Source organism: Chiloscyllium plagiosum, unplaced genomic scaffold (assembly GCF_037043375.1).
Source record: "Chiloscyllium plagiosum isolate Xiang-an unplaced genomic scaffold, Cpla_swu_hap1 HiC_scaffold_50, whole genome shotgun sequence".
Lineage (NCBI taxonomy): Eukaryota > Metazoa > Chordata > Chondrichthyes > Orectolobiformes > Hemiscylliidae > Chiloscyllium > Chiloscyllium plagiosum.
This window is the reverse complement of record NW_028270188.1, coordinates 49,154,234-49,181,413: the sequence shown is the minus strand read 5'-3', so window position 1 is coordinate 49,181,413 and position 27,180 is coordinate 49,154,234. Positions and strand designations below refer to the sequence as shown.

The window sequence follows — 27,180 nt, the reverse complement described above, 5'->3', positions numbered from 1 at the left end:
AGACAGTTGCCTGAGGCTGGAATTGAACCCAGATCCGCAGTGCCGTGAGGCAGCACTGCTAACCACTGAGTCACCATGCCGACTTTTATTTCCAATCTTGAAATATTACCATCCACAACCGTGCGACCTTCCCATTACCAAAATCACTGTGACTGTCCCTGTTTGCTTTTTTTCAAACGACTGTCCACCACCAGTAAAAACACGTGTGTTTGATATTTACCAACAAAACCCATTATGGACAATGCAGAATATCAAAAATGAGGGAGGGAGTGGGGGGGGGGGAGGGGAAATAAAGCTCTGTATCCCCTGCAGGTGCCCACCTCTCTCCCGAAAGGCATCAATGGGCTCTCTCTCCAATGATGTAATTGTGGAAGACAATTATCAGAGAGGACCCCCTCCACTGCCCACTACTTGGACCTATTTGTAACTAGATTGGCCAGAGCTTTTGGTCCCTTTCGGTCTATATCTTACTCCTGCTTGAGGACATTCAATGTTTTCGGCTCTAATTGATTCTAAGGCAGAGAATTCCACAGGTTCCCCCATCTCTGGCTGAAGATATTTATCCTCCTCTCCGTCCTCCTGTGGAGTGTGACCTCCCCCACCCCCAGTGCTGGTCTCCCCGGTCACCAGGAACATCCCTGATCCCTGTCTAGTTCTTGTTAGAATAATACAGGTTTCTATGAGATCCAGCCCCCTCGTTGTTCTAGCCTCAGGTCTTTGCTGTCGCAGCTGACATATCTTGCCTCTTACCCCTCACAGCGCTGATGGCACCTACGAGGTGTCCTTTTACTCCAACGCGGTGGTCTCACATGACGGCAGCATCTTCTGGTTGCCCCCCGCCATCTACAGAAGCGCCTGCAGGATCGAAGTCAGGCATTTCCCCTTCGACCAGCAGAACTGCACCCTCAAGTTCCGCTCCTGGACCTACGATCGGACGGAGATGGACCTGGTGCTGCGCTCGGACGTGGCTAGCCTGGATGACTTCACCCCGAGTGGCGAGTGGGACATAGTGGCCCTGCCGGGCCGGCGTAATGAGAACCCATACGACCACACCTACGTGGACATCACATATGACTTCATCATCCGGAGGAAGCCTCTCTTCTACACCATCAACCTGATTATCCCCTGCATGCTGATCACCTCCTTGGCCATCCTGGTCTTCTACTTACCCTCAGACTGTGGGGAGAAGATAACCCTGTGCATCTCCGTGCTGCTGGCCCTCACCGTCTTCCTGCTCCTCATCTCCAAGATTGTGCCGCCCACCTCGCTGGACGTGCCGCTCATGGGCAAGTACCTGATGTTCACCATGGTGCTGGTCACCTTCTCTATCGTCAGCAGCGTGTGCGTGCTCAACGTGCACCACCGCTCGCCCACCACCCACACCATGCCCGCCTGGGTGCGTTTGGTCTTCCTGGACAAGCTTCCTAGCCTGCTGTTCATGAAATCGCCCAGGGAACACTGCACCAGGCAGCGGCTGCGGGAGCAGCGGGGCACCCTGCCAGGGTGCCAAGGAGGAAGAGGTGGGAGGTGGCATTCATCCAGGAGTGGCACCTGCCTCGTCAACCAGGGGGCACCCATGGGTGGGTGCAAGGTCCGTGTCTTGGAGCTGCCGGAGGCTGTGAATGGGAAGCGAGATTGCCAGAAGGAGGCGGTGGGCGATGAGTCTGGCAGCCCAAGGTTTGCAGAAATGATGGATGGAGTGGAATTCATCGCCCATCACATGAGGAGCAACAATGATGCTCAAAGCGTGAGTCCATTCTCATTGTATTTACCGGGCACGTGGTCTCTTCAGACAAGATTCCTTCAAACCCCTAGCTTCTTCAACCCCTGCCATGTCTTTCACCTGTATGACCCTGGAAATGGAATTTCCTCGTCAAACCCTTCCAAATTAAGGCAAATTGTGCCCATACTAGCGCCTTACAAACACAATCAATGGATGTTGTACCGTAATCAGCCCTCCCTCCTTAACGTTAAAACCTTGACCAGGTTTCCAAGACCCTGAGGCCAATAGCCTTCAAATTTACTGTCAATTCCTGATTGAGTGCACTGGGCTGTATTCCTGTGCGCAGAATTATGTAAAAAAACCAGTTGATACTTCCAGAGATTTAGCTGTGTCCCAAGCTCAATTCTCCACAGAGTCAGCTGCTCAGAGTTGAACACGTGTGGTCACAATCCTCCTGGGATTGGGAAATGGAAGAGTGGAGGGGGAGCAAACGCAAGGGAAGGGAGACAGTGGAAATCATCAGAGAGCCTGGCTGAAAGGTGCCATGTCAGGATTGAGGGGGACCCTGGACTTACGAGTTGGACCAATGACAAAGAGCTCACTTCATACACCAAGGTGACCAACAGTGTGAGGGTGGTAGTAGTAGTAGTAGTCGTGTATACATCGAGTGGTTCAGCATTGCCCAGAGTGTAGCATTCCTGAAGAAGGGCTGAAGCCTGAAGAAGGGCTTATGCCCGAAACGTCGATTCTCCTGTTCCCTGGATGCTGCCTGACCTGCGCTTTTCCAGCATCACATTTTCAGCTCTGATCTCCAGCATCTGCAGACCTCACTTTCTCCTCAGAGTGTAGCAAGTGTCTAGGGTAGGCTCCTGTCTGTCCAGTGAGTGTCTATTTGACAGTTCAGTATATTTAAGGTGGACCTTCTATCTGCATGGGCTCCTGCTCCATGGAATCAGAGGATTTCTTTTTATTGTCCCTGGATTGTTTCAACCCTCTCCTGGGAGATTACATGGTGTCATGGGGTGGGGGGGGGGAAGGTGAGGAGAATGGGGGGTGGGGGAGAGAACATCTGGGATGTCACGTTGCGGCTGTACAGGATATTGGTGAGGCCGCTTTTGGAATACTCCATTCAATTCTGGTCTCCCTGCTGTAGGAAAGATGTTGTTACAATTGAAAGGGTTGAGGAAAGATTTATAAGGATGTTGCTGGGATTGAGCTACGTGGAGAAGGTGAACATACTGAGGTTGTTTTCCCTGGAGCGTAGGAGGCTGAGGAGTGACCTTATAGAAGTTTATAAAATCATGGATAGGGTGAATAGCCAAGGTCTTTTTCCCCAGGATGGGTGGAATCTAAAAGTGGAGAGTGTAGGTTTAAGGTGAGAGGGGAAACATTTAAAGAACCTGAGGGCAACGTTTTCAAGCAGAGGGTGGTATGTGTATGAAATGAGCTGCCAGAGAAAGTGGTGGAGGCTGGTACAATTACATTTAAAAGGCATCTGGATGGATGTATGAATAAGAGAGGTTTAGAGGGCTATGGGCCAAATGCTGGCAAACGGGACTTGATTAATTTAGGATATCTGGTTGGTGCGGATGAGTTGGACCGAGGGGTCTGTTTCTCTGCTGTGTAATTCCAAGCCTGTAGTCTTGGTGCTCCAGGGTTGGTGTGTAGAACAGACTGACAGATGAGCTGATCCTTTTCACTGCCTCACCACACTGTTTATCTGTATAACCCAGGGGATATGGCAATGACCCAGCAAGCCCAGAGACCCCCTCCTGATTTTCACAAGGCAGCAGGTTGTAGATAATAGAAAGGGAAGGGAAGGGCTAGGTACCAAAGCTCAGAAGGACAGTAATTGGGGATCGGAAGAATGGAAACAGTGAAACTGCATCGCTTCAATACTTGTGAAGAACCCACTGGGGGCAAGTGATCAGTTGAAGCCTCCTTAAAGCCATCTTTAACCAGGTATAGCATCACTCACCCTGCCTGGGTGAAGTTAGAAAAGTCTTGAATCTGGAACGAGTTCTAGAAACCCATTCCAACTCCAACCTTGGTGTCGTTCTGAAGGAATGCGACACAGACTGTCTCAGATGAGACATTAAAAACCAAGTCCCACCCGCCTTCCTAAGCTGCTGCATCACAGAGCAGGCGAGATTTCTCCTCCTGTTCATGTGCATCCCTCAACCAATATCAGAAGATGTGGGCACAGTCATTATCCTGTTACAGTCTGTGGGATCGTTCTGTGCCTGCCTTCCGTTGCCCGCCAGCGCACCTTGGTTTCAGTAAAGTATGGTGGGAACGCTTTGAGATGGAGGAGGGGCCTTTGTAAACTCTATGGTTTCTGTGTTTCTAGGTGGTGGAGGACTGGAAGTACGTTGCTACAGTGACTGACCGGCTCTTCCTCTGGCTGTTTGTGGTGGTCTGTGTGCTTGGGACCACAGCAATGTTCTTGCAGTCACTCTGCCAGGACTTCCAGCTCAAGAAATTAATCCCGTTTGGCGCTCCTGAACAGCAGTAGGATTCGGCAAGGCCAATTCTCCCTCCATGCTCAATGCACCACCCCTCACTCCTGCTGCTGAATGGGACCACTGTCTGGAACAGAGGGTCCAGGCTCACACACCACTGGCTGCAATGATCAGGTTACAAGGCGGGTGGGGGAGGAGAGAGACAGAAAAGATTAAAATATCAGCCAGGCTCCCATTCATGAGCAGGATGGATGGGGGAGCCAAACACAGATGGCAGACCTCACCTCACTCAGATACAGAGTAAAGCTTTCTCATCAAACCTGATTAAAGTGAACGAGTAGGATAGGGCATATTGAATCCCACCCAACCTCAAAGCCCTGGGTTCATCCAGTGAAGCACAGGGGGGGAGGCTGAAGGGAGGTAACCAAAGGGGACTGGAGGAACACTTTCATCTCCACAGCTTCCTTCTCAAGACACAGCTCACTCACAAAAGCTCTACATCAGTATCAGTAAAGGGAAAAATCTCACACTTCTGAAAAATTACTTGGGGCAGTTTAGAAGGAGCTTTATCTGCTCCTGGGCCTGGCCAAACCGGACATAAACAGGTCCAGGCAGCGGGCCGTAGAGGGGGTCGTCAGGGCCGACTGCCTGCCCCTCTTCTGCGGTTACGTTAGAGCCCGGGTGTCCTTGGAGAAGGAGCACGCAGTATCCACCAACACCCTGGAGTTGTTCAGGGAGAGGTGGCCGCCGCGGGGAGTGGAGTGCATCATTTCCCTCTCCAACTTTATTTTGATTTAATCCCTGCCCTCCCCTTCACTGTTTTGATCACACAGCATTGCCCTTTGATGTGAAGGGCACTGCTTGTCACTGGCCACTCGGGTGTTTCCTTTCTTCCTGGTGGTGGAAATTGAATAAAGGTTCGTGCACCTTGTGTCTCTCACTTGCACACACACACCATGGGTGCTGGGGGAAAAAAAATAAACAGGAGTGTCAGACATCCTGTCCACTCTGGGGAAAAAAATAGCTTTACTCAAAATAGTTTTGAGAGACCTTTACTCTGTATCTAATCTCATGCTATCCCTGTCCTAGGACTGTTTGATGTAAATTTGCTGGAATACATTCTTTGGCATATCTGCTTACCTCACTCTTGCCTGACGTTTGTAAATGTGATGTTTTTGTCAATCAGCTTGGTCGAGTGGTGAATTTCCCAGCCACACTTAACTTAAATGGGTTAACCTTGTGCCCATCCCTGCTATAAGACAACATTCCCCTCAATATTTAACCTCATACTCACAGCATATTGTATCTCTGAGAAAAGTTCTCAAAATTCACCAAGTTAAGCCACGAAGGTTCTGTGGACGATTTGGAAGGGGGAGGCCATTCAGTGCCAAGCCTATTCTACCCCTCAAATTCAGATAGTGGCTCAACTCTGCCATGCACTGTTTGCCCTCAGTACTGCCCCTTGACTGAGAGTGAGCTGCATGGGTTCCCACACTGGGCACCAGGGAGGAACCTTGCACTGTGCAATTCACCCCGTCGGGGAGGGAGGGAGGGAGGCCCACATGTTTTGATTTACCCTGGAGAGGATCCCACACAATGTGAATTACCCCCCGGGGATGGTAGCCCACAAAGTAATTTACCCTGCTCCTGGCACCCCACCACCCCCCCCACCCTGGTTCTACCTGAAACACATCTATCAGTCACCAGTGGGTGGGTTGATCGGGGTGAGCTATGTGCAACTGAGTTGATTCAGCAGGCTGGCTGCTGTTACTGCTATTTTAACTAGAGGGGCAGACTCTACACAGCAATGACTCACTGACACCCCACTGTGCTTTGGTATCAAATAAAAAAAACGTAGTTTGTAAAATCAAACCGAAATGAGGTTTAAACTTGTTTTTCCTCCGAAAACTACAGATTTTCTGTCACACAGATCACAAATCCAAGTTCAGCAGGTCAGACAGAAGGCAAATAGAACGTTGGCCTTTATTTCACAGGGAAGAGAGTGTAAAAACAAGGAGATCTTGCTAAAATGGTAAAAGGCACTGGTCAGTTCACAGCTGGGATAATGTGAATAGTTTTGGGGCCTTTGCTTTGCATTCCAGGGATGTGGGTGTCGTTGGCTGGCCAGCATTTAATGCCCATCCATAGCTGCCATGGATATATAACAAAAAAAAATACTGCCATTGGAAACAGAGAAGGTTTGCTCAGCTCACCCTGAGTATGGAGAGTTTGCCTTTTGAGGAGAGATCAAATAGATTGGACTCATTTTGAAAAATTATTCATTTGTGGGATGTGGGCGTCACTGGCTGGCCAGCATGTTATTGCCTGTCCCTAGTTGCCCCTTGGGGTGGTGGGGGTAAGCTACCTTCTTGAACCACTGCAGTTCACCTGCTGTGGGTTGACCCACAATGGACTCAGGGAGGGAATTCCAGGATTGTGTCCTGGCGACAGTGAAGGAATGGTGATATATTAGGGCGGCATGGTGGCTCAGTGGTTAGCACTGCTGCCTCGCAGCGCCAGAGACCTGGGTTCAATTGCCGCCTCAGGCAACTGCCCGTGTGGAGTTTGCACATCCTCCCTGTGTCTGCATGGGCTTCCTCTGGGTGCTCCGGTTTCCTTCCGCAGTCCAAAGATGTGCAGGTCAGGTGAAGTGGCCATGCTAAATTGCCCAGTGTTAGGTGCATTAGTCAGAGGGAAGTGTGACTGGGTGGGTTACTCTTCAGAGGGTCGGTGTGGACTTGTTGGGCCGAAGGGCCTGTTTCCACACTGTAGGGAAATTGAAGTGGCGGTGTTCCAGTGCATCTGCTGTCCTTGTCCTACTAGATGGAAATGGTCACGGGTTTGGAAAGCGTTGTCTGAGGATCAATGGTGAATTTCTGTAATACATCTTGTAGATGGTACACACTGCTGCTACTGAGTGTGGGTGGTGGAAGGAGTGGATGTAGTGCCAAACAAGCCCGCTGCTTTGTCCGAGATGGTGTCAAGCTTCTTGAGTGTTGTTAGAGCTGCCCCCATTCAGGCAAGTGGGGAGTATTCCATCCCAATCCTGACTTCTGCCTTGCAGATGGCAGACAGGCTTCGAGGAGTTAGGAGGTAAGTTACTTGCCGCAAATTCTGACCTGCTTAGAGTTTCGAAGAATAACTATTGAAACATACAAGATTCTCAGGGACTTGACAGGGAAAGATTTGCTTCCCCTTGTAGGACTGTCTCGGGTCAGAGGGAACCATCTCAGAATAAGGGGGTTGCCCATTGAAGACAGAGAGGAAGAATTCTCTGAGGGGAGTGAATCTGAGGAATTCTTTTAGTGCAGAGGACTGTTGGGTCAGTACATTCAAGGCTGAGAGGGAGATTTTAGAACAGTAAGGGAATCAAGGCGTGAAAGTTGAGCTGAAGACAATCAATCGCAGACTCGACTGGCTGAAGGGCCTTCGCCTATATTTTATTGCAGCCCGATCTTATAAAAGCAGATCAGTTGGGTTGACATCAGAAGATATTTCAAAATGATCTGGGTTTGTAATGAATGAATAAGCTGGGAGTGTGCAGCTCTCCTGTTTGTGGGGCTGAGCACAGGGGGTAGTTGGTGCCAAGGCTCCCCTGTGCCGTTCTCAGTCCAGTGATGGGCCTAACACTACAGTACACTTCAATGCTCAAGGACCATGGAGGATAGGCAAGGCAAGGACACTGACAGTGTCTCCCAATGACTACAGATGTTTGACAATGGAGTTTGGATTTGACTCCCATTTCAGTCCCTTCCACCGTTGCATATCCCACCACCTCTCACTGTTCAAGGTTCAGATTGAGGGGACAAGGGCTTTGGTCTGAGGTGGGGTGGTGGTGACTGCCAACAACTCTTAGCAATGCCAGCTGCTCACACTGCAGCTAACCATGATTAGGGCAGCACGGTGGCTCAGTGATTAGCACTGCTGTCTCATGGCACCAGGGACCAGGTTCGATTCCACCCTCAGGCAGCCGTCTGTGTGGAGTTTGCACATTCACCCCCGCCCCCTCCACCCAGTGTCTGTGTGGGTTTCCTCCCACAGTTCAAAGATGTGCACGTTAGGGTGTATTGGCTACACTAAATTAGACAGTATCAAGGGCTCTTTACTTTCAGTTTACTGTAGAAGATTAGAGGGAGCTTTACTTTGTTTAAGAGTGGAGGATGCTTTACTTTCAGTTTAAAAAGAGCAGAGCTTTACCACGCATCAAACATTGTTTAGGCGCGGTTAATGGGAAGGGGGACAGTGGAGAGGTAGCCTAACTCTGTATCTACCTTTGGGCTGTCGCTGACCTTGGAGTGTTTGATTTTGGGGGGGGGGGGGGGAGAAAGAGGGGCTGGAAACAATATAGAGAGAGCATTTCTCTGTATCTAACTCTTTGCTGAATGTGGATGCTAGGTGCCAATGAATAGTCAGGTTCTATTCTCCAACACATTGGCCTTTCTGGACATGAATGTACAATAAAAACTTCAGCAGGAGGCAGCTCCATGCCTTGCACTGCTGCCTCATGGCACCAGGGACCTAGGTTAGATTCCATCTTCGGGCAACTGTCTGTGTGGGATTTGCACATTCTCCTTCCATGGTGTCTGTGTGGGTTTCCTCCTGCAGTCCTAAGATCTGCAGGTTAGGGTGGATTGGCCGTTGGAAATTGTCCCACAGTGTCTAGGCTAAGTGAATTAGGCTGTGGGGTGGGATGGAGACTTCACGTGGACCCAGTAGGCAAATGGCTTGCTTCTACATTGTAGGGATTCTATGATTCAATGATTCAAACAATATTGGCACAGCAGTGAAAAGTTGCACAAGGGAGCAATTTGAAAGGGTGCACAACAAATGCTCAAACTCTCAAACAGTACTGCTGACAGAAACAAACCAACATGCAAAATCTCCGACTCTGAACCAGCAAATACTTCCAGTGAGTATCATCTCAGTCTAAAGGGTCAGAGAACAATGCTACCACAGATTCATCACTACACATCAAATCCTACACCAATTCTGAAAAGATGAACATCAAATTTATTGTAGAGGTCAGAATGGATGAGACCAGGTCTCTTGCTATATGTTACAACCAAACCTAAAGCCCTGTAAAAATGAATGGAAAATGTTTGTGTGGGGTTTGCACATTCTCCTCCTGTGGTGTCTGTGTGGGAACGTGGGCAGAAAATATACTTTGGATCTAAAAGGCTTGAGAGCACGAGTATTTACAAACATGGGATAGGGCTGATTGATCTGGGTGGGGTTGGGGAGGGGAGGGGATGTTCATTGCACATTGCATTCCTGAAGAAGGGCCTGTGCCCGAAATGTCGAATCTCCTGTTCCCTGGATGCTGCCTGACCTGCTGTGCTGTTCCAGCAATAAAGTTTCAACATTGCACAGCAGAGTCAAGATTAGAGTGGTGCTGGAACAGCACAGCAGGTCAGGCTGCTGATTAAGGGCTTTCACCTGAACCATCGATTTTCCTGCTCTTCGGATGCAGCCTGACCTGCTGTGTTTTTCCAGCACTCTAATCTTGCACGGAATGAGATCCTAACAACCTTGCAAGAAAGGTTGATGATAAAAAGGGGCAGTCTGGAAAACTGAGACAATCCATATGTGGTTCCCTCTTCTCCCCCTACCCCCCCACCCCTCCAAGGGCTTGTGTGCAATCTCCCACTGACACCCAACCTCCACCACATTACCCTTCAATCAGACAAAACCAGAGGCTGAGGACTGACCAGTCTCTCCTATTTTTGAACCCTATGGCTTGCCCATACTTTGCAGCTCTGAACAAAAGCACCCCATATCCCTATGATCCAGGGCAACAGTGTGGGGGCATAAACACATTAGGGTAGTGATGGAGTGACAACAGACTCAGCTGCTGATCTGACAACCGATCGCCTATCACCCCTCGATAGCACTATGCCTCAGAGACTGCAGTAAAAGTAGAGGTGTTGGTTATTTAAGCAGTGTTTTCTTCCAAATATCAACAAACTCTCCTACTCCCCACCCTAATTCAATGAAGGGTTGGGACAGGGGCACACTTGTTCTGAACCAGGACTGTACCACCACATCAGAACAGCATTTTGCAGCGCTTGGATCCTGCTTCTCTCCGCAGAATGTTGAATGGAAACTAAAATCAAATCCAATTCAGGCAGACTTTCCAAAACTATACGAGTAATTAAACTTTTTTTTTTAAGAAACTGAAACGCTGGCAGGTTCCTTTGCAATTAGAGACACATCTCCACTCTCAAACAGTAGGGCATGATCCTGACTGCTCTCCTCTTCCCAACGAAGGGAATGGTGCGTGGTAGGGAAATATTTCACTGTGCAGCACACTTGGCTGTTTCCATCTAGAACACAAGATTGGTTATTACACTCACAATTCCCACAACCTGCCATTAACAGGTGAAAATACCATTCAGAAATCTCTCAACAACCTCCTATTTATGCCTTCATCGCTTCACAAGATCTATTTCCCATTGTTACCAACTAACAAGTCAAATAAAACACCACCAATTAGGTCAAGAGCACAAACTGATTCCTATACAGTTACCCCATTGACAGACCTGTCCCCACCCAGTACTGTACCCCAGTGTTATACAGTGACAGACCTGTCCCCACCAGTACTGTACCCCAGTGTTATACAGTGACAGACCTGTCCCCACCAGTACTGTACCCCAGTGTTATACAGGGACAGACCTGCCCCCACCCAGTACTGTACCCCAGTGTTATACAGGGACAGGCCTGTCCCCACCCAGTACTGTACCCCAGTGTTATACAGGGACAGACCTGTCCCCACCCAGTACTGTACCCCAGTGTTATACAGGGACAGACCTGTCCCCACCCAGTACTGTACCCCAGTGTTATACAGTGACAGACCTGTCCCCACCCAGTACTGTATCCCAGTGTTATACAGTGACAGACCTGTCCCCACCCAGTACTGTACCCCAGTGTTATACAGAGACAGTCCTGTCCCCACCAGTACTGTACCCCAGTGTTATACAGTGACAGACCTGTCCCCACCAGTACTGTACCCCAGTGTTATACAGTGACAGACCTGTCCCCACCAGTACTGTACCCCAGTGTTATACAGTGACAGACCTGTCCCCACCAGTACTGTATCCCAGTGTTATACAATTGACAGACCTGTTCCCCACCAGTACTGTACCCCAGTGTTGAACAGGGACAGACCTGTCCCCACCCAGTACTGTACCCCAGTGTTATACAGGGACAGACCTGTCCCCACCCAGTACTGTACCCCAGTGTTATACAGTGACAGACTTGTCCCCACCCAGTACTGTACCCCAGTGTTATCCTATTGACAGACCCGACCCACCAATACTGTACCCCAGTGTTATACAATGACAGACCTGTTCCCCACCAGTACTGTACCCCAGTGTTGAACAGGGACAGACCTGTCCCCACCCAGTACTGTACCCCGGGGTTAGACGGTGACTGACCTGTCCCCCACCAGTACCCAGTGTTATACAGTGACAGACCTGTCCCCACCTGTGCCGTACCCCAGTGTTATACAGTGACAGACCTGTTCCACCTCCCCCCCACCGAGTACCATGTGCCAGTGTTATCCATTGACAGACCTGTCCCCCTAGAATTGTACCCCAGTGTTATTCAGTGACAGGCCTGACCCCTAGAACTGTATCCCGTATTACAGAAAGAGCCATCTTGTGCTACCCTTCTTCGACAATGAACAACAGGTGATTAAGTGCAAAGCCATAACTACTTCTGTGCTGTCAGGGTGCGAAAGCCTGAGGTGAGAGGGAGGAGGCTGCAGGAAATACAATGCCCTCAGCTGTCAGGGTCAGCACACATGCCCCAGGCCCAATCACATTCATCTTCCCCAGCCCTGCCCCAGAGGAGAGGTTGGTGCCCTGTTGTTAACACCCCCACCTTGTAGCTTCCCAAAATGACCAGGAGACAGTATATTGGGCCCACTGCCTGAGGTTTCAATACCATGCTCAGAGAGAAACGGTCATTCTGAGAGCGAGAGACATGTTTAACACTGAGTGGAAGCTTTCTGCAGCTTCTAATAAGTTGTCTTTTTGCTTTAAACTTCCACACAGTTGTTGGTCAGTCTTTTAATAATGAACAATAAAAAAAAACATGCAACACCAACAGGGCCGCTGTGGTTTCACTCGTACACACAGGTAATTGAGACTCTTTGAACCCACTGAGCTCACGGTCCCATCTGTAGCAGGCAGCTCCTCCTGTCACTAACCCTGAAACCTGGCCGAAAGTTCTCACACTTGCAGAGCACACAGGGACGCATGTCAGGCTATCAAATCAGGGTGTCATCGGCGTCTGCAGCTGGCTCAGAGACAGGTAGGTTAGACGGCGACTCCCAGCAACTAACTCACTGCCTCCTCACCAAGCTCCCAATCTGTTGCCATTCACACACTGTTCCCCACCACCTCAGCATCCAGCCTTTCCTGGCGATGATGCAGGTCCCCCTTACCTTCAGGGGCACGGGGAAAACAGGTAGCTGACCTTGCTCTATTAGGTGTTATTTCATTTTCAGTGGCAGGCCTTGACACAGACAGGGGGGGGGGGGGGGGAAAGAGAGAGAGAGAGAGAGAAGGGGGGGAGAAAGAGAGGGGGGGGAAGAGAGAGAGAGAGAGAGAGGTGGGGAGAGAGAGAGAGGGAGAGTGGAGGAGAGAGAGAGAGAGAGAGAGAGAGAGAGAGTGGAGGAGAGGGGGGGGGGGAGAGAAAGGGAGATTGGGGGGGCGGGGGGGGGGGGGGGGGGGGGGAGGGTGAAGAAAAAAGCAGGGCATGGAACCACACATGGGTAGTCAGAACAGGAAGTGAAGAAATTCACACCCAATCCTTGTGCGCATGCACATTAATTCTGTCCTGTCAACTGGGAGGATTCCTCCCGGCTTGTCCGAGGAACACAGCCAGTCCTGCAACTGGGGATGGAGGGCAGAGTCTGAAACCTGAGCTGGAGTGTGTTTCGGTTTGTTGGACGTGGAAATGTAACGCGGGTGGGGAAAAAAAACCAGGTTGCCGTGCCGACATTGCACAGATCGCTCTCCAAAACAAAAAAATAGGAGGCGAGCACGGGAATACATTTTCTTTTAAAGAGAGCCTTCTTGCCCGTATTCAAGATGGGGAGGGAAGTGGGTCCTGGCGGAACTCTTGTTTGCTCCGTAACCCAAATGTGAGCACGGGATATGTAACTGGAGTCTCGAAGCTGCTAGGCATGCAGGCGGGGTCTCAGGGACATGGGGTGGAAACAGAGCAGGAAGCCGGCAAAGTGGACGGCCGAGATGACCACAGTGTGCCAGCAAGGGGTTTGTTTCAATCCATCTACCTCCTGCTTTCCCACCCCTTTTTCCCCCCCCCCAGAGTCATGCAGTTGGTCCAATAACATACAGGGACTGAGGTATGACAATGCCATGCCGAGACTGAGTCTCCAACCTCCTTCCCGAGAGGAACGTTCAACCCCCTCGGCCGTTGTGGGGGCTTTTGTATGAAAGAGGCTCCCACCCTCAACAATCTCTCTACTCCTTAGCTTTAAAAGACTTTGTTTTTTTTTAAAATCAATTCTACATTATTTTTTTTTAAACTACATTCGATTATAAACATTCGACAGATTTATAAAGGAATGTCGGGAATTATATGGTAATAGATTTTTTTTTTTAAAAAGGTTTTCGGAGTTTTGTTTTAAATTCTCTACAACCACTGTACAGAATTGCTGCCCCTCCTGTAAACCCACCCCCCCGCCCCACCCCTACCAAACCCTGAGGCAGGAAATTACGCTTCACTGTTCATGAAGCTCTTCTCTTCCAGAGGTTTCTGGATCCAGTTACCATAGTTCATCTGCTCCAGCGCTTTGACGAACAGAGTGCGCGCGTTCTGGAAGTCTGCAGCCGCTGCCTTGGCGTCAGAGTAAGAGGCCATCGCCAGCAGATCCTGTCGATTGTTCTTCTTGCACAGCTGCCGGAACAGATCGTACAGGTTGATCTTAGAGACCCGGGACACATCCAGCTGAGGCCTGACAGGGTGGGAGAGAAGGCAACAACAAAAAAAAGAGAATCAACATGCCACGGTGGCTCAGTGGTTAGGACTGCTGCCTCACGGCGCTGGGGACCCAGGTTCGATTTCACCTTCAGGTGGCTTTGTGGAGTTTGCACATTCTCCCTGTGTCTGCATGGGTTTCCTCTGGTTGCTTCCCAAGTCCAAACATCTGCAGGTTAGGGTGGATTGGCCATGGGAAATTGTCCCATAGTGCCCAGGGATGTGCAGGTTAGGGTGGATTGGCCGTGGGAAATTGTCCCATAGTGCCCAGGGATGTGCAGGTTAGGGTGGATTGGCCGTGGGAAATTGTCCCATAGTGCCCAGGGATGTGCAGGTTAGGGTGGATTGGCCATGGGAAATTGTCCCATAGTGCCCAGGGATGTGCAGGTTAGTGTTGATTGGCTATAGGGAATGCAGGGTTACAGAGATAGGGTGGGGTGGTGGGTCTGGGTGGGATCCTCTTTAGGGATAGTATAATTTTACGAAGCCCTTGCAGTTTGAATGACAGCATCCAGTGCCCTGACCCATCCAGGTGACCTCCATTGGTGGTTTGTGCTCTGATTGGGTCAGTCTTGACCATGGGCTCTGTGGGTACAGACCCCTGCTTCCCTGAGCCAGGATCTCAAGTGCTCCTCCAGAGACTGAGCACACAGTCCAGGATGACCTGCTCATGGCCAGTACTGAAGGAGTGAGCTCAGAGTTCCTCATTGATCCTTTTGTGTAACCCTGTACCATGAGTCTTGGGTGTCCATTTAGCTGTGAACAAGAGGTACTGAACTCTGATGAGCTAGAATAATTCCCAATGGAAGATGGAACTTCTAAAAAAAAAAAATTTCATTCACAGGATGTGGGCGTTGCGGGTTAGGCCAGTATTTATTACTGCCCAGCCGTAATTGCCCAGAGGGCAGCTAAGAGTTGACCATGTTACAGACAGTCTGGGAGTCACGTGTAGTAAGGGTGGCTGTTTCCTTTCATAAAAGACATTCATGAACCAGATGGATTTTTCCTGACAATTGGCAATGGATTTGTGGTCATCATTAGACTCTCAATTCCAGATTTTTAAAAACTTGATTTAAAATTGAACCATTTGCCGTGGTGGGATTTGAACCCGGGTCCCCAGTTACTACCTGGGTTTCTGGATAAACAGACGAGCAATAACACCACTACGCCATCACCTCCTGGTTCTAGTCAGCAATGTCACAATGCCTAATGTTTCAATCATGCCAGGGGCTGGCTGTTTAAATTACCCATCAACTTTTCCTTTGGTTCCATCCAAAACTTCCACTTCTGCTCCATCTGCCAAAGACCAATTGACGCTCGATTCTTTTGTTTTCCCAGTCTGTCGCGTTGAGTCGTAGACACTAACCCGGCCAATCTGCAAGCAGAAAGCAATCCTTCAATCCAAGGAGGGGGCATGTGGGTAAGCAAGTGGGTGAGACTGAGCACGGGGGAGAGAGAGAGAGAGGGGGAGTGAGTGAGGGAGTGAGAGAGAGGGGGGCACGAGAGCAAGCGCGAAGGAGCGTGAGAGGGGGAGCGAGCGAGGAAGTGAGAGAGAGATGGGGAGCACACGCGAGGGGGGGGCACGAGGGCAAGCGCAAAGGTGTGTGTGAAGGAGCGAGGGAGTATGTATGCGAGAGCGAGTGCGAGTGCGAGAGGGAGAGCGAGTGCGCGAGAGCGAGTGCGCGAGAGCGAGTGCGCGAGAGCGAGTGCGCGAGAGGGAGAGCGCGAGAGGGAGAGCGCGAGAGGGAGAGCGCGAGAGGGAGAGCGCGAGAGGGAGAGCGCGAGAGGGAGAGCGCGAGAGGGAGAGCGCGAGAGGGAGAGCGCGAGAGGGAGAGCGCGAGAGGGAGAGCGCGAGAGGGAGAGCGCGAGAGGGAGAGCGCGAGAGGGAGAGCGCGAGAGGGAGAGCGCGAGAGGGAGAGCGCGAGAGGGAGAGCGCGAGAGGGAGAGCGCGAGAGGGAGAGCGCGAGAGGGAGAGCGCGAGAGGGAGAGCGCGAGAGGGAGAGCGCGAGAGGGAGAGCGCGAGAGGGAGAGCGCGAGAGGGAGAGCGCGAGAGGGAGAGCGCGAGAGAGTGCGAGAGAGAGTGCGAGAGGGAGAGAGAGAGTGCGAGAGTGCGAGAGAGAGTGCGAGAGAGAGAGAGAGTGCGAGAGAGAGAGAGAGAGAGCGCGAGAGAGAGAGAGGAGAGGAGACAGAGAGGAGAGAGAGAGGAGAGAAAGAGAGCACACGCGCGAAAGAAAGCGGGGTGTGAGTAAGTGCGAGACAGAGGGCGAGCAAAAGGATTGTGACAGAGAGAGAGTGCGAAGGAGTGAGGGACTGAGGGGGAGCGCGAGAGGGAACGCTCAATACCATGAGGGGGGGGAGCGAGGGGGGGGGGAGCGAGGGGGGGGGAGCGAGGGGGGGGGGAGCGAGGGGGGGGGGAGCGAGGGGGGGGGGGAGCGAGGGGGGGGGGAGCGAGGGGGGGGGGAGCGAGGGGGGGGGGAGCGAGGGGGGGGGGAGCGAGGGGGGGGGAGCGAGGGGGGGGGAGCGAGGGGGGGGGAGCGAGGGGGGGGGAGCGAGGGGGGGGGAGCGAGGGGGGGGGAGCGAGGGGGGGGGAGCGAGCGAGGGGGGGGGGGGGAGCGAGGGGGGGGGGGAGCGAGGGGGGGGGGGAGCGAGGGGGGGGGAGCGAGGGGGGGAGCGAGCGAGGGGGGGGGGAGCGAGGGGGGGGGAGCGAGGGGGGGGGGGAGCGAGGGGGGGGGGAGCGAGGGGGGGGGGAGCGAGGGGGGGGGGAGCGAGGGGGGGGGGAGCGAGGGGGGGGGGAGCGAGGGGGGGGGGGGCCGAGGGGGGGGGGGGGCCGAGGGGGGGGGGGGGCCGAGGGGGGGGGGGGAGCGAGGGGGGGGGGGAGCGAGGGGGGGGGGGAAGCGAGGGGGGGGGGAGCGAGGGGGGGGGGGAAGCGAGGGGGGGGGGGAGCGAGGGGGGGGGGGCGAGCGAGGGGGGGGAGCGAGCGAGGGGGGGGGAGCGAGGGGGGGGGAGCGATGGGGGGGGGAGCGAGGGGGGGGGGAGAGCGAGGGGGGGGGGGGAGATCGAGGGGGGGGGGAGATCGAGGGGGGGGGGCGAGCGAGGGGGGGGGGGGGAGATCGGGGGGGGGGGCGAGGGGGGGGGAGCGAGGGGGGGGGAACGAGGGGGGGGGGAGCGAGGGGGGGGGAGCGAGGGGGGGGGGAGCGAGGGGGGGGGAGCGAGGGGGGGGGAGCGAGGGGGGGGGAGCGAGGGGGGGGGGAGCGAGGGGGGGGGGAGCGAGGGGGGGGGGAGCGAGGGGGGGGGAGCGAGGGGGGGGGGAGCGAGGGGGGGGGGAGCGAGGGGGGGGGGAGCGAGGGGGGGGGGAGCGAGGGGGGGGGGAGCGAGGGGGGGGGAGCGAGGGGGGGGGAGCGAGGGGGGGGAGCGAGGGGGGGGAGAGCGAGGGGGGGGGGAAGCGAGAGGGGGGGAAGCGAGAGGGGGGGAAGCGAGAGGGGGGGAGCGAGAGGGGGGGAGCGAGAGGGGGGGAGCGAGAGGGGGGGAGCGAGAGGGGGGGAGCGAGAGGGGGGGAGCGAGAGGGGGGGAGAGGTGTGGGGGGGAGAGGTGTGGGGGGGAGAGGCGTGGGGGGGGGAGGCGTGAGGGGGGGGCGAGGCGTGAGGGGGGGGGCGAGGCGTGAGGGGGGGGCGAGGCGTGAGGGGGGGGCGAGGCGTGAGGGGGGGGCGAGGCGTGAGGGGGGGGCGAGGCGTGAGGGGGGGGCGAGGCGTGAGGGGGGGGCGAGGCGTGAGGGGGGGGCGAGGCGTGAGGGGGGGGCGAGGCGTGAGGGGGGGGCGAGGCGTGGGGGGGGGGCGAGGCGTGGGGGGGGGGCGAGGCGTGGGGGGGGGGCGAGGCGTGAGGGGGGGGCGAGGCGTGAGGGGGGGGCGAGGCGTGAGGGGGGGGCGAGGCGTGAGGGGGGGGCGAGGCGTGAGGGGGGGTCGAGGCGTGAGGGGGGTCGAGGCGTGAGGGGGGGTCGAGGCGTGAGGGGGGGTCGAGGCGTGAGGGGGGGTCGAGGCGTGAGGGGGGGTCGAGGCGTGAGGGGGGGTCGAGGCGTGAGGGGGGGTCGAGGCGTGAGGGGGGGTCGAGGCGTGAGGGGGGGTCGAGGCGTGAGGGGGGGTCGAGGCGTGAGGGGGGGTCGAGGCGTGAGGGGGGGTCGAGGCGTGAGGGGGGGTCGAGGCGTGAGGGGGGGTCGAGGCGTGAGGGGGGGGCGAGGCGTGAGGGGGGGTCGAGGCGTGAGGGGGGGTCGAGGCGTGAGGGGGGGTCGAGGCGTGAGGGGGGGTCGAGGCGTGAGGGGGGGTCGAGGCGTGAGGGGGGGTCGAGGCGTGAGGGGGGGTCGAGGCGTGAGGGGGGGTCGAGGCGTGAGGGGGGGTCGAGGCGTGAGGGGGGGTCGAGGCGTGAGGGGGGGTCGAGGCGTGAGGGGGGGTCGAGGCGTGAGGGGGGGTCGAGGCGTGAGGGGGGGTCGAGGCGTGAGGGGGGGTCGAGGCGTGAGGGGGGGGCGAGGCGTGAGGGGGGGGCGAGGCGTGAGGGGGGGGCGAGGCGTGAGGGGGGGGCGGAGGCGTGAGGGAGGGGGGCGAGGCGTGAGGGAGGGGGGGAGGCGTGAGGGAGGGGGGGGAGGCGTGAGGGAGGGGGGGGAGGCGTGAGGGAGGGGGGGGAGGCGTGAGGGAGGGGGGGGAGGCGTGAGGGAGGGGGGGAGGCGTGAGGGAGGGGGGGAGGCGTGAGGGAGGGGGGGAGGCGTGAGGGAGGGGGGGAGGCGTGAGGGAGGGGGGGAGGCGTGAGGGAGGGGGGGAGGCGTGAGGGAGGGGGGGAGGCGTGAGGGAGGGGGGGAGGCGTGAGGGAGGGGGGGAGGCGTGAGGGAGGGGGGGAGGCGTGAGGGAGGGGGGGAGGCGTGAGGGAGGGGGGGAGGCGTGAGGGAGGGGGGGAGGCGTGAGGGAGGGGGGGAGGCGTGTGGGAGGGGGGGAGGCGTGAGGGAGGGGGGGAGGCGTGAGGGAGGGGGGGAGGCGTGAGGGAGGGGGGGAGGCGTGAGGGAGGGGGGGAGGCGTGAGGGAGGGGGGGAGGCGTGAGGGAGGGGGGAGGCGTGAGGGAGGGGGGAGGCGTGAGGGAGGGGGGAGGTGTGAGGGAGGGGGGAGGTGTGAGGGAGGGGGGAGGTGTGAGGGAGGGGGGGAGAGGTGTGAGGGAGGGGGGGAGAGGTGTGAGGGAGGGGGGGGGAGAGGTGTGAGGGGGGCGGGAGAGGTGTGAGGGAGGGGGGGGAGAGGTGTGAGGGAGGGGGGGGGAGAGGTGTGAGGGAGGGGGGGGAGGTGTGAGGGAGGGGGGGAGGTGTGAGGGAGGGGGGAGGTGTGAGGGAGGGGGGAGGTGTGAGGGAGGGGGGAGGTGTGAGGGAGGGGGGAGGTGTGAGGGAGGGGGGAGGTGTGAGGGGGGCAGGTGTGAGGGGGGGGAGGTATGAGGGGGGAGGTGTGAGGGGGGGGAGGTGTGAGGGAGGGGGGAGGTGTGAGGGAGGGGGGGAGGTGTGAGGGAGGGGGGGAGGTGTGAGGGAGGGGGGGGGAGGTGTGAGGGAGGGGGGGAGGTGTGAGGGAGGGGGAGGAGGTGTGACGGAGGGAGATGAGAGACAGTGAGGGAGAGCACGAGAGCGAGAGAGAAAACACAGAAACTAACATATCGTATTCCCTGACTCATTTTGTCTGCAAACCCTAGATGTTTCCCTGCTCTATCCACTTAAGAGTTGGTTTAACCTTTACCAGCCTTCATGGCTCTCCATTCTCTAAAGGAGGTACATCTTATTTGAGGAGCTCAACTCTGCTGGGTGGGCGATCTAGACCAGTGTGTCACCAGCTGTACACCTTGGAGGGAGAGAGGGGCTTTGAATTCAAAGCAAACACATGGGAAAGTTTCCATTTCCAAGTTTAAATTTATGATCAGCCACTTTTGTGAATGCAGTAGTCCAGAGTTGGTAAATGCTGGGCTCCCAAGATCTTCAGCTAGTGTAGTCAGGGAGATCTAACCACACATCCAGGTCTCACAGCAACCCAGCTTGGCCCTATAGCAACCTTCCCACCATCATCAGTGGACCATCAGCTACACCAAACGGCACCGTTCTGCTCCTCTATCGGCACTCTCGCCCAGAACCTCAAACATGATGTTGCTTTGTTTTTACCTGTGGATGATTCAGGACGTAAGGGTACGGTAGACTCCTTTGAAACTCCTCACCGTCCCTCGACATGCGACAGCAGACTGCTCGGGCCAGGTGCCCATGGCTGTACAGGTAACCTGTGGGAAGAGGAGGTGGTTTATCCTGAACAGTATCACTAGACTCCCACACTAAAGGGAGAGAAAACTCCCAGGTCAACATTCACCCAATAACTGTCCCCCAGCATGAGGGAGCACAGAATACTCTTCCGTGCAGAATGGTGGATTCAGGGACCGTTCACCCTCTTCACAACATCCTACTTAAAACTGCAGTCATCTGCTTCCTCAAAAATAAATCCCCACCCTCAATTTAAAACTCCTCATAGATTGCCACACCATTTCCAACCAATCAGTTTTGTTCTTTGTTCATGGAACGAAGGCATCTCCAGCTAGGCCAGCCTTTAGTGCCCATCTGTAATTGTCCAGAGGGTAGTAAAGTGTCAGCAACATTGCTTTAAGCCTGGAGACCCAGTAACGATGACAGATTTCCTTCCCTAAAGAACATCATGAACCAGATAGCTTTTTACAATAACTGGTAGTATTTGCGTGGGTCACCATTGGGATAGCTTATTTTCTTCCCCATCCCCAAGAATTTTACTGGGATTCAGATTTCTTCAGCTGTCATTAGCCTGGTGTTTCTGAAATACTAGTCCAGTGACCTGCCTGCTAAACCACGGCCTCCCAGAATCCATCACTCTCTTTCTGCACATCTCCAGGTTTGAATCCCTCCAGTCTGACGTCAGCCCCTACCCAAGCACAGGCTCTGTGGCTTTCACCAGTTTGTAAGGACAGACCAGCTGATCTCATCTCCCGAGTTAGGAAGGACAAGGGCTCCAGACCCAACCCCAGAAGCCACAGCTGGTACTCCAGGACAAGAAGTTAGTGCGCTGTCAGAGATGCAGTCACTTGGCTTGTACCACTACCATTTTTCCTAATCTATAACAATGACGACACACCCAGCATATTTTACTGGCACTTTGGGGTGCTCAGAGTCACAAGCAGCGAAAGAATTATTTACTTATTAGCCTTCTGGATTCTCCTCCAACCCTCCATTGTGGTAGGGCTGCCCTCCTTTAGTCCCACGTTTACCCAGACAGAACATCTCCTGCAGCAGTTTCTGGCTCTATCCCTTCACTGCAGTAATGTCTATGCAACTCCATGGTTGTCTAAGAAAAGCAGCAGACAACATTTAAAATAATGAATTGGGTGAAGAGTGAAGGGTCTTTGTTAGGGGGTATGGTAGGTACAGTACAGAAAGTCTTCCTGCTCATGTGACAACACTGATTCCTTGTCTAACGGGACCCTAACTCCCACGTTATCATGTTTCAGGGAAGAAAGGCCAGCAAGTGAAGCTGGAAGCTCACCCAGGGTAACAGAGCTGAGATAGACTGGGTGGATGAAGTGGGAGAGCAGTGCCCCCTGAAGGCCCAGCACGTTCCAGCGCAGAATCTTGTCACTACAGGACATGGTGCGCAGTCTCTCCCCGTGCTGAATCCCATCCCACGTTGGGACAATGTCGCTCGATTCCACTGGGATGGTGCCTTCGCCTGCAGATTAGAAAACGGTGAAACATTCAAATGCACAATAGTCTCATTCACAGTTAAAGCAGGAAGCGGGGTTAGAAAGACCAAACTATTCCCTCATTTAAATGTTCACCGGAAGTAAAACCAGGTGTAGCCAGCTCTCGGGTTGTCAGATCCAACAGCCCCCAGGCTTACACAGCACACTTACACAGCATCCCTACAAGAACAAGGACGACAGGTCATGCAATAGCTCACAGGAGTGTGAACATTAACAATCTGCAAATATTCCAGATCAGGGGAAACTGAGGCCAACTGCAGCTCCTCAAACATCACCCCAGCAATAAAAACAAAGAATTAATAGTAGGGTGAGCTGCAGCACATGAGTTCAGCTCTGGGGAATGAATTAGTCAGTGTGATCACAACATTACATTCTCACATTACAACATTACACTACATCTGGCTGTGAACTGTAATGAGGGACTACAGGTCATATCATGATCTAACTGTCGAGGGGGTGCAGCTCTGGATCCACAGGAGATAATGGAGACGTGTGCTGTGCTTTTAAGACAAAGGGCACGAAAGCACAGAGCATCTTGCTGAGGTTATACCTGTAACTTGCCTGAAGTCAATACGTTGGTGCAGACAACGGATTGCGATCAGAGTTCAGCTCAAGTAAACTTGCTTCTAGGAGATTTATTTGAAACGGAATGTTCACATTTTCATTGGTACGCAGTGTCACCAACAATCACACTGGCATTACGTGAGTTAGAAAGAGTAATTGTACCCTGTCTCTATCAAAACCTGCCTCAGGACAGGGACAGCACGGAGTTAGATACAGCGTAAAGCTCCATCTACACTGTCCCCCATCACACACTCCCAGGACAGGGACAGCACGGGGTTAGATACAGAGTAAAGCTCCCTCTACGGTGTCCCCCCCCATCAAACCTTCCCAGGATAGGGACAGCATGGAGTCAGATACAGAGTAAAGCTCCCTCTACGCTGTACCCCCATCAAATACTCCCAGGACAGGGACAGCACGGGGTTAGATACAGAGTAAAGCTCCCTCTACGGTGTCCCCCCCATCAAACCTTCCCAGGACAGGGACAGCACGGGGTTAGATACAGAGTAAAGCTCCCTCTACGCTGTACCCCCATCAAACACTCCCAGGACAGGGACAGCACGGGGTTAGATACAGAGTATGGAACTCAGTGTCTTGAGTTTAATGCAGTCCTCATACCCAGTTGAATGTTACAAATGCCTACAGTTGAGAACTCAACTGTTTCATTTCAAGTACAGTCACATTTGACAGGATTGTCTGTCTCTAACGTTTGTCACTTACCATTTTCCACCTTGGTGCGCAGCTTGCCTTGCTTCATGTTCTCGAACAGCGGGTGATGTGTGTCATCTCCTTCTTTAGTGGGAGGTTCACTGCATGATTTATCGAACAGGGCTCCATCACCACAAGGGGCAGTGCTGAGGAAAAGTACAGTTTCAAGGAAGGCTCAGAATGAGGGCTCGAGTCTCACAATTGAATGGCGGAACAGATTAGAGGGGCTGAATGGTCAAATTCAGTTCCTATCATCTAATGGTCTTATGGGGACGTTCATTGCTGTTGAATAAAACCCATGGCTCCCATGGAAATTAAAGCTGACACAGCACCCTTTGCTGCGGTTAGGGTACAGTCCTGTCTTTAAAGTTAGATCACTACTTCAGAAGGCCAGTGTTCAGATAGGAAATATTTTCCCATTCTGTTCTTGCTCTCAGCTTCTGTTAGTCATGCACAGGTGAAGAAAGACTTTCTCTCCTGTTTTAGGAGACTGCATGTCCAAGTGCAATGCCAGAGATTTAACCAGAATCTAAACAAAAATCCCTGACGGCAGCAGGACTGGTTAACAGGGTGGTTGGGATGGCATTCGGGACACTTGCCTTTATCAGCTGTGTTACAGATTATCAGAGAAGGAAGGTTATGCCAGAGCTGTACAGGACTTTGACTAGATGACAGCTGGAGTACTGTGCACAGTTCTGGTCACTGTGCCATAGAAAGGATGTGACTGCACTGGAGGGAATGCAGTGCAGAGCAGATTTACCAGGATGCAGCCTGGCATGGGAAATGTTAGCTATGAACGCAAGCTCAGGTGGTTTTCTTGACAGCAGATCCCGATATAAAGATAAGAGGGACACAGCGAGGGTGGATAGGAACTAGCTACTGCACTCAATAACAGATTAATAACAAGGGAGGGGGGCATCATTCTAGGGTGACAGCCAGGAGATTTTGAGGGATTTGAGGAAATGCCTTTTCACCCAGAGGAATGTGCTGGGAATCTGGAATGTGCTGCCTGGAGGGTAGCTGAGACAGGAAACCACACAACCTTTCAAAAGGTACCTGGAGGAGCAGTGAAAATGTGCTACCATTCAAGGCCAGGTGCTGGAAAGTGGGAATAGTGTTGAGTTGGAATAGTTTTGTTTTGTTGGGACAGACTTGATGGACAAATGGGTCTCTCCTTTACTGTAGGACTCTATGAATCCCTGCCGCTTAGAGAGAGGGGGTGTTGCACTGAAGGTGCCATACTTTGGATAAAACCCCAAGCAGGAACCTCTCCTGCTATCAGCTGGATATAAAGGATCCCATGGCACTAATGGAAGAGCGGGGCATGGAATTCTTCCCAGAGTGTGACGGGGACAATATTTATTCCTCAAGTGACACCACACTTAGCCCAACTATTATCACATTGTTGTTGATGGGATCTTCCCGTGCACAAACAGGCTTTCTACATTGCAACAGTCGCTACAGTTCAGTGGGTACAAAGATGACCAAGTTAGGGTGTGCTGTGACCCTGAAAGAGACTGTAAAATAAAGGGAGGTCATCTGGCCCCATGAGCCTGCTCCCCACCAGTCTCAGATTACGGCTGATCGGATTGGCCTGAACTCCAACATTCCTGACTCTTCCCTAACCCCTGCTTCTATCATTAACCCTGGGCTCCCTTGTCCAGCACAATTCAATCTTGGATCTATTCCATGATGCAGCCTCCCCTGCTCTCCGTGAAGAGTGCTTCAAATACCAAAGTGCCCCTCAGCAAAGCAGCTCCTTTTCATTTCAGTCGAAACAGGGAAATTCCCCCAACCCCACCGAGGTTCCTCAGAATATAAGTGCTTCAATACGATAGAGTCAGAGTCATCCATCCTTCGGTTCAGCCAGTCCATGCTGACTATAATCCCAAACTAAACTAGTCCCATCTGCCAGCACCCGGCCCATATCCCTCCAAACTCTTCCTATTCATATACTCATCCAGATGCCTCTTAAATGTTGCAATTGTACCAGCCTCTACCACATCCTCTGGCAGCTCATTCCATACATGTACCACCCTCTGTGTGAAAAAGTTGCCCCTTAGGTCCCTTTTATATCTTTCCCCTCTCACCCTAAACCTATGCCCTCTAGTTCTGGACTCCCCGACCTCAGGGAAAAGACTTTGCCTATTTACCCTATCCATGATTTTATAAACCTCTATAAGGTCACCCCTCAGCCTCCGACGCTCCAGGGAAAACAGCCCCAGCCTGTTCAGCCTCTCCCTGTAGCTCAGATCCTCCAATCCTGGCAACATCCTTGTCAATCTTTTCTGAACCCTGTCAAGTTTCACAACATCTTTCCGATAGGAAGGAGACCAGAATTGCACGCAATATTCCAACAGTGGCCTAACCAATGTTCTGTACAGCCGCAACATGACCTCCCAACTCCTGTACTCAATACTCTGACCAATAAAGGAAAGCATACGAACGCCTTCTTCACTATCCTACCTACCTGCAACTCCACTTTCAATGAGCTATGAACCTGCACTCCAAGGACCTTACCATTAAGTGTAGAAGTCCTGCTAAGATTTGCTTTCCCAAAATGCAGCACCTCGCATTTATCTGAATTAAACTCCATCTGCCACTTCTCAGCCCATTGGCCCATCTGGTCCAGATCCTGTTGTAACCTGAGGTAACCCTCTTCGCTGTCCATTACACCTGCAATTTTGGTGTCATCTGCAAACTTACTAACTGTACCTTTATGCTCGCATCCAAATCATTTATGTAAATGACAAAAAGTAGAGGGCCCAGCACCAATCCTTGTGGCACTCCACTGGTCACAGGCCTCCAGTGTGAAAAACAATCCTCCACCACCACCCTCTGTCTTCTTCCTTTGAGCCAGTTCTGTATCCAAATGGCAGGTTCCCCCTGTATTCCATGAGATCTAACCTTGCTAATCAGTCTCCCATGGGGAACCTTGTCGAACGCCTTACTGAAGTCCATATAGATCACATATAAGTGACCTGCACAAGGAGGAAGGTTTGCACCTAAATTGGAAGGGGACTAATATACTGGCAGGGAAATTTGCTAGAACTGGTTGGGAGGATTTAAACAAGTAAGGTGGGGATGTGGGACCCAGGGAGATAGTGAGGAAAGAGATTGATCTGAGATGGGTACAGCTGAGAACAGAAGTGAGTCAAACAGGCAGGGACAAGGTGGGACTAATAAATCAAACTGCATTTATTTCAATGCAACGGGTCTAACAGGGAAGGCAGATGAACTCAGGGCATGGTTAGGAACATGGGACTGGGATATCATAGCAATTACGGAAACATGGCTCAGGGATGGGCAGGACTGGCAGCTTAGTGTTCCAGGATACAAATGCTACAGGAAGGAGAGAAAGGGAGGGAAGGGAGGAGGGGGAGTGGCATTTTTGATAAGAGACAGCATTACAGCTGTGCTGAGGAAGGATATTCCCGGAAATACATCCAGGGAAGTTATTTGGGTGGAACTGAGAAATAAGAAAGGGATGATCACCTTTTTGGGATTGTATTATAGACCCCCCAATAGTCAGAGGGAAATTGAGAAACAAACTTGTAAGGAGATCTCAGCTCTCTGTAAGAATAATAGGGATGGTCGGGGATTTTAACTTTCCTCTTTGTTACTTCTTCAAAAAACTCAATCAAGTTTGTGAGACATGATTTCTCACGCACAAAGCCATGCTGACTATCCCTAATCAGTCCTTGCCTTTCCAAATACATGTACATCCTGTCCCTCAGGATTCCCTCCAACAACTTTCCCACCACCGAGGTCAGGCTCACCGGTCTATAGATCCCTGGCTTGTCCTTACCGCCCTTCTTAAACAGTGGCACCACGTTAGCCAACCTCCAGTCTTCCGGCACTTCACCTGTGACTATCGATGATACAAATATCTCAGCAAGAGGCCCAGCAATCGCTTCTCTAGCTTCCCACAGAGTTCTC

At 53.4% G+C, this 27,180-nt stretch overlaps 3 protein-coding genes and 1 long non-coding RNA gene across 6 annotated transcripts in view; 1 reads left to right on the top strand and 3 right to left on the bottom strand.

Moving 5' to 3' along the window:
- LOC122544711 (neuronal acetylcholine receptor subunit beta-2-like) overlaps window positions 1-6,039 on the top strand; it is a 105,841-nt gene extending 99,802 nt beyond the window's left edge. For all 3 annotated transcript variants that reach the window (XM_087985087.1, XM_087985086.1, XM_087985088.1), the window contains exons 5-6: window positions 760-1,747; window positions 4,074-6,039. In XM_087985087.1, coding sequence (XP_087841213.1) covers window positions 760-1,747; window positions 4,074-4,238 — 1,153 coding nt within the window. In that variant the 3' untranslated portion in view covers window positions 4,239-6,039. The remainder of the gene's footprint in view (window positions 1-759; window positions 1,748-4,073) is intronic.
- Window positions 6,040-6,149: 110 nt separating this feature from the next.
- LOC148135300 (uncharacterized) lies at window positions 6,150-12,369 on the bottom strand. The gene is made up of 2 exons (XR_015755371.1): window positions 11,658-12,369; window positions 6,150-11,528 (listed from the first exon to the last, which is right to left on the bottom strand). It is a non-coding gene; the product is annotated as an uncharacterized LOC148135300 (long non-coding RNA).
- A 520-nt stretch (window positions 12,370-12,889) lies between these two features.
- Window positions 12,890-23,415, bottom strand: LOC122544712 (double-stranded RNA-specific adenosine deaminase). Its single transcript, XM_087985089.1, has 5 exons — window positions 23,254-23,415; window positions 21,756-21,938; window positions 20,360-20,472; window positions 15,441-15,568; window positions 12,890-14,170 (listed from the first exon to the last, which is right to left on the bottom strand). Exons 1-5 carry the CDS (start codon window positions 23,288-23,290, stop codon window positions 13,930-13,932), a joined length of 702 nt encoding a protein of 233 aa, XP_087841215.1. The 5' UTR covers window positions 23,291-23,415; the 3' UTR covers window positions 12,890-13,929.
- Window positions 23,416-23,905: 490 nt separating this feature from the next.
- Window positions 23,906-27,180, bottom strand: part of LOC148135299 (CUGBP Elav-like family member 3-A) — a 108,774-nt gene continuing 105,499 nt past the window's right edge. The window contains exon 8 of the mRNA XM_087985108.1: window positions 23,906-23,970. Coding sequence (XP_087841234.1) covers window positions 23,906-23,970 — 65 coding nt within the window. The remainder of the gene's footprint in view (window positions 23,971-27,180) is intronic.